Source organism: Limanda limanda, chromosome 4, assembly GCF_963576545.1.
Source record: "Limanda limanda chromosome 4, fLimLim1.1, whole genome shotgun sequence".
In the NCBI taxonomy this organism is placed as follows: domain Eukaryota; kingdom Metazoa; phylum Chordata; class Actinopteri; order Pleuronectiformes; family Pleuronectidae; genus Limanda; species Limanda limanda.
The window spans coordinates 4,946,537-4,956,229 of NC_083639.1; the positions used below are offsets into that span (position 1 = coordinate 4,946,537).

Here is a 9,693-nt window from a genome sequence, read left to right on the forward strand (position 1 = left end):
TGCAACCAGCCATACTAAAACTCTGGATAAAGTAAATCCAAGGCATATTTTCAAATGCATCGATCAGTCCATTAAGTATATGTTATATTGCGTGTTTTATTTTGTTGAGCTAGTTATTGTTAGCTTAACTAGCCAGAAAAAAATTCCTGTTTCATGTTCGCCCTCCCCTGCGGCTAAATCCTTTAGCGTGGACAATGGAGTTCTTTAATTGCCTGAGTACCACCCAACTAGATTGGTGCCTCAGTTTCTTTTTTGTTAAGTTTATTTTTGACAGAAACATCCTTCGAACAAACAGCCAGCACAATACCACTTTAATATGCTCCATATCTAACAGAAATGAGGAGAGGTCGTCATATTTACACATTAGTGTGTTACATTATAGAGGCGAGGCAGAATATTCCATTTTGTAGCTCTGCAAGTTATTGAAAAGGTAGAATTCCAGTATTCACATCATATGAAATAGATATAAATGTATAATATAAGCAGGTTATAATAATTTAAGCATTGGCAATTGTATCATTTTGTTGATTATACATCTGGATTGGTGGAATGGAATTCAGGCAACCATTTAAGGGTGGCACATGAACAAGTTAAACCCAATAGTTGAAATAGTGAATTACACAAATCCCAGTACAAACATGGCAAGATACATGACGATGTGCACAGTAAAATGGCGGGCTGTGTATTTATTTGCCCTCAGTTTGGAATGTCAGGACCATCTCAACAGTAATCGAGTAACATGGCGTCGTTCTCTAACTGTGGCAGGCATCAGTAATAATATGTGAACCCAAAAAGCCATTTTTATATAATTGTATCCTAATATTACTGGTAATGTTCACATAAAAGGCCAAATTTAATGTGCTTCCCGCGAGGCAAACTCGGGGCAGACAATTTCCCACGATGCACCGGGTTTTGCAGCAATGCATGCTGGGACAAAGAAGGGGCCGTTTTAGTGTTGTCGAAAGTCCTTGAGCGTGAGATGAATTCCACAGTCCCTAAATCTTCCAGTATCGTTTTGAAACATTAAAGTTGAACAACAACACTGTGAACAACCGACACTGGTGAGTTACTGACACATTTGACCGCTTATCTTTTCCGACATTTCTTCTGGCTTCTTCTTGCGGAGGTTAGCCCGTGTCCATGTTTGTACAACCGGCCCGTCGTGCGCATTAATAACTAGATGCTTAGACTGTAAGCGGGTTCGTGTCGTGTGTATGAAGTTGTTACTGTTAAAACCTGGTATTTGTATGATTGTAAACTACACTATTTATTTATAAAGGTCGTGTGACTGCTGAAGCCGAGTGGAAAATGGGAGCCGATAAAAGGTGAGTAGCTGCTCCGGCGCCTGTCGCCATGCTAGGTGTGGTTAGCCACGATTACAGCTCCACTACCCGTCCTGCGATGGATTCTAAATGTCTGTATTCTTAACAATCGGAAACCAATTAAGGTCCAGTTAAATTCTGTATTATTTGAATGGTTAAACGAATATGCAAATCATGTAGGATCCTACAGAAAAAGATAATTTTTATTTCCAACCTGTTAATAATGATTGCAGTTATCCTTCATGTCGATGATGTTAACGTTTTCTGGTAAAGTAAAATTTGATCCATCACATTCAAAGAAGTGCTGCCGCCTGATGGGATATCTCTTATGAAAGTGGCCACCTCTTTCTTGGAAGAACATTTCCATCATATTTGAAAAGTTGAAATAAAACTGTAAATCAGTGACTTCTGTGTAGCTCAGGCAGAGGAATCGATATCGACTGACTTTGCAATCTCGTCTGAATTCTGGAAATATGTTGGTGTCAGTTAAAAAGCAGTTTAAATGTCCAAGATGCCTTTTAACCCCATACGCATTACAAAAATCACTAAATGTAAATACAAATATTTGAGACAGGCTTATTTATGTGCTATGTTAGTCAAGTTTGGCGTAGTTGAGCTTGATGACGTTACGTAGTAGTATTTTCTTGCATCACTGTTAAAAAAAATACAATGTTGGGCTGATGTTTTACTTTTCCATTTTGTGCTGTCCCTAATAGGATTGGTCGGACAGAACGTAGCGGTAGATATGGCAATGACCCGCCCCGTGATGAGTCAGAATGGCGTGATAGAAGAGAGAGGGATCCCGAGCGTGATCACAACATGCGCCGCTGGGGGGAAGAGAGACGGGGTGATCGTTATGAGGGTGCAGACCGTCGACCATCCAGAGACAGTCCAGAGGTAGTTATTTTAACATGTCCTGACTATACAATCGACCATGATGTTTTGTTCTTTGAGGACACTATTATGTAACTGATGCATTGATTTGATTTTTTTTAAAGCAAAGAGACCGTAAACGACGCAACAGTGATCGGTCAGAAGATGGTTATCACTCAGATGGGGACTACCCAGAGCAGGATTACAGAAGGGAGCCTGGGGATGAGAGGAAGAGCAAGACAATCATGCTCTGGGGTCTGTCTCCTCATGTCACTGAGGATGATGTAAGTTTGAACTCTTTTTGTGCCTAATTTTGTTGTATGTGTGCAAACAATTCATTCTGTTAGCTGTCAGATGACGTTTTAAATGGGACGGGTTCAGTATAAAAACATGAAAGTCCAATCTTTGTGTTATTTAGGTTCGTTTTTCCATTGACCAGCTGGAGGGACCCCAGCCAGTGGATGTCAGGCTGATGAAGAAAAAAACAGGTGAGAACCAGATGTAGAAGACGGACCCCAACCTCCCTCCCCCCAGTCTTTGACCATAGGGCCAAGCTGCTTCTATTCAGACCCATTTTCCTATAGCAACTAAGAGAATTTGATCAAATAACGTAACAGACTTTTCATTTCAGTTAATTGTGGATCGTTTCCCAGGTAAGTAACAGAAGCAATAATAGGTGTGAAAATTTCAGGTGGTAGACACACACTTTGATGAGTGTCTTTCAAATAGTGATATTCAACAGGATTTTCTTGCTATGGTAAAACTCCTATGGAGTGGCCCAATGTGTACAAAAAGGGCCTGGGTTCTGAAGCAGTTTGTGGAAGACTTTGAATAATATTCCCATGGACTCTTAACTAACACGCCTCCCGTCTATATTTGAATGCTGTCTCTAGGTATAAGCCGTGGTTTCGCCTTCGTGGACTTTTATCACTTGCAAGATGCTACCCGATGGATGGAGACCAATCAGGTTGCTTCCCAATCGCCAAGTCTAGTTTTAATCTTGGGGATCTTGAAAAATAACCCAAAAAGCAACCAAAGTGTATTAAATAAGTAGTGTGGAAACTATTGATCTTTTTGAAAAAAAATGGATTGTTTAATACAGAGAGAAAAAAATGTGTATACTAATATAGGATGGTTATACATGATTTATTCTTTTAAGAATATTGACTAGTTTAAATAATTGCAGTAGCATCAGAATTGCAGATTTTAGTCAGATTGAGGTCATCTCCATTAGGGATTTGCATTTAAGATAAAGAACACATTTCCTTGCTGATAGAGCCCTCAGTAGATTTTTTGATTTTTTTTTAACAGTCACTCTCTGCCTTTACATTTCTGTGGGAAGCCAATACATGTCTGTTAGGGTCACATTCTACACTCTGCTCCAGCTTAGTCTGGGCACACGGGTCCCAAACACCTAGAGAACCCTCTATACATCATGCTCACATAAACATCATGTGGCTGTCTTTAACACAAGCCTATCTGATGGGGTCCCTCTTCCCCTTCTCTCCCTTCCGACACTTTTTGCTCTTTTGATGAGATGAATTCTCACCACGAGCACTTGGTTGATATTTGTCCTCCTCTTTCAGAAACGTCTGACCATCCAAGGCAAAAGTGTGGACATGCACTACAGTCACCCCAGGAACAAGTATGAAGACTGGCTCTGCAACACTGTAAGTCTTTAGTTTCATGCTCACATCCTTCTTACAACATTGCTACAAACCACTACACGAACACACACATATTAGGTCTTTAAATTTCAATTGTTAGTTTTGTCAGCTTACTTTTTTGGTTAAACCTACATTTTGATGAGCGGTAAAGGTTAGGTTGTGTCCGAGGTAAGTATGGTATGCTGCACCAATATAGACTGTCTGCTCTCTGAGGCAGCACTGTGAAGGGCTTTAGTAGGTGTATAATAAAAATGATGTGAACGGTTACTTGCAGTGTGGCCTGTACAATTTCCGGAGGAGGCTGAAGTGCTTCAGGTGTGGAGCAGCCAAAGCTGGTAAGTAGTTAATCATAAAGAGGCCACTGGCAGGCTGAGGCAGCAGTGCCGGGATGCAACGCAAAGCTTGTGTTCTTGGCGTTGCAAAGGCCTAGCAAACCAAGTGATATGGATTGTTTAGTGTTGACATTGTCAGATGTAGGTAAAGTGCATAGATTGGGAAAGAAGCATGCATTTTTCCTTTCTACCTGACAGATACACAAATTTGGGGGAAAAACACAAAATATGGAATTGATGAGAGTCAAACTGATACTGAAAACATTTTAAAACAAATTTGACACTTATCACCTTATATCTCATATCCAATTCTTTAATTCCACTGCTCTGAAGTTGATGTTAATGCACCTCTTACTTCTGTTGTTCTCTCAACAGATAGTGAAAACAGCGGTAATACTGGAGTCTCTGAAACTCAATCCAGTGGAGATTTCTATGGCGACAGTAAGAGATAGCTATTTTACATACGTTATGTTTCACTTTCTGTCAGAGGTAAATTGTTCTAAAATATACACTTTTGTTCTGAACAGCAATCATCCTGAGAAATATTTCTGCCGTCACAACTGTGGAAGCCATCATGACGGCCATTGCACCCTATGCTAATCTTTCATCGAACAATATTCGCCTCATCAAGGACAAGCAGACGGGCCAGAACAGAGGCTTTGCCTTTGTACAACTTTCCTCTCCACTGGTAAAGTGTTTTTTAACATCAACAAGTGACCATTGTCACAATGTGCTCTTACATTTTCAATTTACTTCAGTAAAAACTGACAACTTTGCAGTGGTTTTCAAGCTTACCACCTCATTGATCTGCATTTCACTTAAAATTTGCTTTCACTTCTTTTCACAGGAGGCTTCTCAGCTGCTAACCATCTTACAGGGACTGCAGCCTACTCTAAAACTGGATGGAAAAACAATTGGGGTTGATTATGCCAAGAGTGCTAGAAAGTAAGTATACCAATAGTTTTATGTAAAAGGATCTTTCATCTGTTATTGAAATATCTTGTTTTATATTACAATAAAGGGAGAGATTAATCCACACATTTTTTTTTTTAGATTTCTGACACTATCTTTCTTGTTTTAGGGATCTTTTACTACCTGATGGGAATCGTGTCAGTGCCTTTTCTGTGGCCAGCACCGCCATCGCTGCAGCCCAATGGTCCTCAAGTCAGGTAGACCTGTGTTTTCAGCATCTGGTTAACAATCATCTCCTGGTGCTAATGTCACAGAATCATAATGCCCGATTTCGTTTCTGCCACAGCAGAGCCAAGAGGGCATGTCTGAGTACAGCTACCTGCAAGAAGGCTACACTCCAATGTCACAGGTTAGTAGAAGAAAAAAGATTAAACAATTTGCTTGAGTAAATCATTTGTGATAACTTTGAAAAAAGGTTATTTATTGGTGCATATATTAAAATTACCACTATAGTACTGATAAGTAATGAGACACAAGGTTGTACCTGTACTTGACTATTTTTTAAATAGATACCTCTACCACTTGAAAACGAATAATTGTATTTCAAATTTCTTTTTGTAATAGGAGTACCAGACATATTACCAGCAAGCAGCAGGAGCCAGCACCTCACAGGGAAATGGAATTCTAGGAGGTATGTAATGCTTTAATGCAGCATAGAGGTCACTAAGATTTATTAAGTGTTTGTATTGGAAAAATAAGAACATTCTACAGGTAGTGTATAGTAGGGTATAGTCCTCTCGTGCTTTTTGTGGGGATACATAACTCAGATTACCAGTGTTGGAACATCTAACACCGTTATATTAAAGTAGATACATCTCAAGCACAGAATCGTGTCTGCTGGAATTATATAATATGATTTTTTTTTTCTCTGCACACTGAGTTTAAGCATTTGAAAAATGATTCACAAGAGCTTTGAATTTCTCATTTAGCTGCGCCAATGGTGAAGATGCTTCCAAATGCAGCTGGAGTAGTGATCTCACAGGGTGCACAAGTCTACCAACAACACATGATCTCACACCCTGCTGTTCAGGTAACGCCCACATGATGTTTAATTCTGTATTTACACTATAGTACAGTTTTAAAAATGCATAGTGTAACAGTCTTAAAATAACAATATGGTTCATTGCAGGGATTGACACTTGCTCAGCAACTGGAGGGCAAACACCATACAGGACATTTCTCAGGCCATGAATCTGCAGCACCTGGAACCAGTACAATAACTGGACCGACAGCTGAAGGCAATACTGGTATGAGGACCACTTAAAATCTGTTCTGTTTCACTGGGATCTGTTTCATGATGATACTTGATGAGCTTGTGGTATAACTCAGAAGAAGTTTTCTTTCTTGCTAATGATATTATGTTGTATAATTCACAGCTGCCCCTGATACATCCACCTATCAGTATGATGAGTCCTCTGGCTACTATTATGATCCTCAGACTGGCCTCTACTATGACCCAAACACACATGTAAGTAGTTATTAACCGCTATGGGACTCCTTCGTTTACTGTCATAATGGTGACAGTTTGTCAGGAATTCATATTGATTCTGTATGTATTTGTTTGTATCTTTTCAGTATTACTACAACTCTCAGACCCAGCAGTATCTGTACTGGGACGGTGAGAAGCAGACATACTTACCTGCCTCAACTGACCCAAATGCAGGACCAAATGATAGTGCAGCAGGAGGCAAAGAAGGCAAAGACAAAAAGGAAAAGCCCAAAAGCAAGACTGCTCAGCAGGTATTATCATAAACCCACCTCACCACATAGTTCCTTCTACTGCTTCTGCTCTTCAGCATTTTCTGAATAGTTGAGGAGCGTATTTTAATTATTTTCTTTAGGGTATAACTTCCTGTTCTAAATCTGCTTAATTCTTTCAGATTGCTAAAGACATGGAGCGGTGGGCTAAAAGTCTCAACAAGCAGAAAGATAACTTCAGGGGCAGCTATAATCCCACTAGTCACGAAGAGAGGAAGGAGGCCGCAGCTGCTGATGCTGGCTTCACACTGTTTGTTGAAAAGAAGGTAATCCACTACATTGTTAGATGTAGGAAGAAGGTCAGAGTGGAAATGTATGCCTCAGGCCCAATGCAAATGTATTGATTGTATGTATGTATGTATTTTTTTTAGCAGGCAGGAGGTCTAGAAAGGCTCATGCCAGAAGTGCTACGGAGCGCTGAGGAAGAGACACCAACCAGCTCAGCCCACTCAGCCCACTCAGCCCACTCAGCCCAATCTGCCCACTCTTCCAAGGTGAGACTCACTCATTCCAAAACCTGAGCTTTGCCATTCTAGTTTCATTGGAAATATTTTCTGTTATATCCAGGTTGTTATCTGTTAATGATATTTATGCATACCTTTGTTTATCTATGATGTGGTCAGTGTGGCCTCGTGGCAGCCTACAGTGGAGACAGCGATCCAGAGGAGGGCGGAGCAGAGCCTGATGGGGACGGAGTCAATGACAAGCTGACAGATTGGTCCAAGTTGGCCTGCCTGCTCTGTAGGAGACAGTTTCCCAATAAAGAGAGTCTAACTCGTCATCAGCAACTCTCTGACCTCCACAAGGTAACACCATGCATTTCCCTGAAATGGGAGAATCAAAAGGGTCAAGTCAGGAAAACCACGAGAAACTCATCTTTTTTTAACTGGTTCTTTCTAGAAAAACTTGGAGGTTCACCACAGATCTAAAATGACCGAAGCTGAGCTGGAAGAGTTGGAGAGGAAAGAGTCTGAGGTTTGTCCCCATATGGATTCATCGAGCTGTTAGAGAGTAACTTTGTTCTTCTTTCAAAGTGACAACAATTAATGATTCACAATGTTTTTATTCTTTTTGTGATTTAGCTGAAGTACAGAGACCGAGCTGCTGAGAGGAGAGAAAAATATGGCATTCCAGAACCACCGGCCCCCAAAAAGAAGAAGTTTAGCCAGCCGGCACCAGTCATGTAAGCAACTTCATGTTTTTTTTTTTTAAAGTACTAATACTCAGTCCTTGCAGGGCTCAAGTTGTAATCTTTTTTTTATGTTTATATTGAAAACAAATAAACTCCCTTTCTCCTGTGCAGTAACTATGAGCAGCCCACGAAGGACGGCCTCAACAGTGACAACATTGGGAACAAAATGCTGCAGGCCATGGGCTGGCAGGAGGGAAAAGGACTTGGTCGCAACCAACAGGGCATCACTGCGCCAATTGAGGTATTCACAACAATGATCTGGTTGTGCCTAAAGTGTACCCAGTACCCATCATCCCTAACAACGGTATAGATCCCTACGAAGTACTGAAGTTTGTTGTTTCCCTTCTCAGGCACAGTTGAGAACAAAAGGAGCCGGGCTCGGCACCAAAGGCACCAACTACACCCTCTCTGCTTCTGACACTTATAAAGACGCAGTCCGCAAAGCCATGTTTGCTCGTTTCACTGAGTTGGAATGAGTCGTTTTTCCCAAACTCTTCATATCGCCATGGCCTGCAGATGATTTGCCTATTTCTGAACTTGAGCTCCACCATTTCTCCATTTACTAGGACAAAAGAAATGCCACAGAAGCTGAAGAGATGATCTCCTTAAATGATTTAACTCCTTATATGATCCATGGTGATCATGCCTCTTAATGTCAGGATCCAAGCAATAGAAATGATCTCTAATTTAGACATATCGAGAATGTGAATCACATAATTTATAAGTTGTATATATGCACAGTAAGTTCACATCCCTAGTTTAGAGTTTGTTTTGCATTTCCTCTGTGTTAAGGCCTTTTTTTGTCTCAGCATGTTAAAGAAATTGTACAGTTTATACAAAATCTTCTGTTTGTAAATAAAATAAATTCCATAAGAGATTACCTGCTGGTGTGGATTATATTTATCATACACTAAATGAATTATAAAACAATTGTTATCAATGATTGCAAATGTTACTATATAGATGGGCCAGAAAATGTAGAACCTCAGTTGATAAAATGCTCTCTTTGAAGAAGCAGAGGGGATATGATGGGTACTTTCACTCGGTGTGAGGAATTTGTATTAATTAAATACCCTGAAGGTAAAAACCCTTTGTAAATGGAAAAAGATTGGGCAACATACTTTGAAGGGTAACGACCTGCTCAAACAAAAGATACAGAAGAGCGACAACAAATTACCTGTTGAAAATTAGTGGGCTATAATAACACCATCGTTTTTTTTAGCACTTTAACACTGCTTAAAGTACATAGGATTTAAAAAAGTAGACGATGGTGAGTAACGATAAATATAAGGTACATATCATTACCACACATTGAAATAAAAGGCAGGCATCATAATTTAACTAACAGCAGCGATGCAAAGGTGGGTTTTGAAAGGTATGACAGTTTACTACTGTCATTTTTTGGGAGAAGAGACCCAAGAGGGAGAGGGCGTATGTAAAAGGCTCTTTGGCCTCAGGACTGTTTAAATATGGAATCTTAATTAGTAAAAGCTCACTATCTAATTTTTTCAGATTGAAACTGCAATCTTAAACGTATATTCAGAGTCCATGTTTAAACACACATGCTTCTCTAGTGT

The 9,693-nt window shown here is 40.1% G+C and overlaps 1 protein-coding gene across 2 annotated transcripts; it reads left to right on the plus strand.

Annotated features, from left to right (window-relative positions):
• Positions 1–935: 935 nt before the first annotated feature.
• Positions 936–8,996, plus strand: rbm5 (RNA binding motif protein 5). 2 transcript variants are annotated; one of them, XM_061068974.1, is made up of 25 exons: positions 936–1,061; positions 1,280–1,325; positions 2,039–2,219; positions 2,321–2,479; positions 2,614–2,683; positions 3,089–3,162; positions 3,782–3,865; positions 4,137–4,197; positions 4,570–4,635; positions 4,722–4,882; positions 5,042–5,139; positions 5,276–5,363; positions 5,453–5,515; positions 5,731–5,797; positions 6,096–6,196; positions 6,296–6,413; positions 6,543–6,634; positions 6,742–6,906; positions 7,047–7,190; positions 7,296–7,418; positions 7,548–7,730; positions 7,825–7,899; positions 8,007–8,107; positions 8,228–8,357; positions 8,467–8,996. In XM_061068974.1, the coding sequence occupies exons 2-25, from the start codon at positions 1,309–1,311 to the stop codon at positions 8,590–8,592; spliced, it is 2,547 nt and encodes an 848-aa protein (XP_060924957.1). In that variant the 5' UTR covers positions 936–1,061; positions 1,280–1,308; the 3' UTR covers positions 8,593–8,996. The 2 variants fall into 2 exon arrangements, with proteins under 2 accessions (XP_060924957.1, XP_060924958.1); XM_061068975.1 differs by having other exon boundaries at positions 5,456–5,515.
• Positions 8,997–9,693: the final 697 nt, after the last annotated feature.

What these genes read in the sequence shown, in the direction of transcription:
- rbm5 (XM_061068974.1), top strand. An exon ending in CTCATGTCACTGAGGATGAT is followed by an intron (nt 2,480 to 2,613) that starts GTAAGTTTGAAC and finishes TGTGTTATTTAG; the next exon opens with GTTCGTTTTTCCATTGACCA. An exon ending in TATGCCAAGAGTGCTAGAAA is followed by an intron (nt 5,140 to 5,275) that starts GTAAGTATACCA and finishes TTCTTGTTTTAG; the next exon opens with GGATCTTTTACTACCTGATG.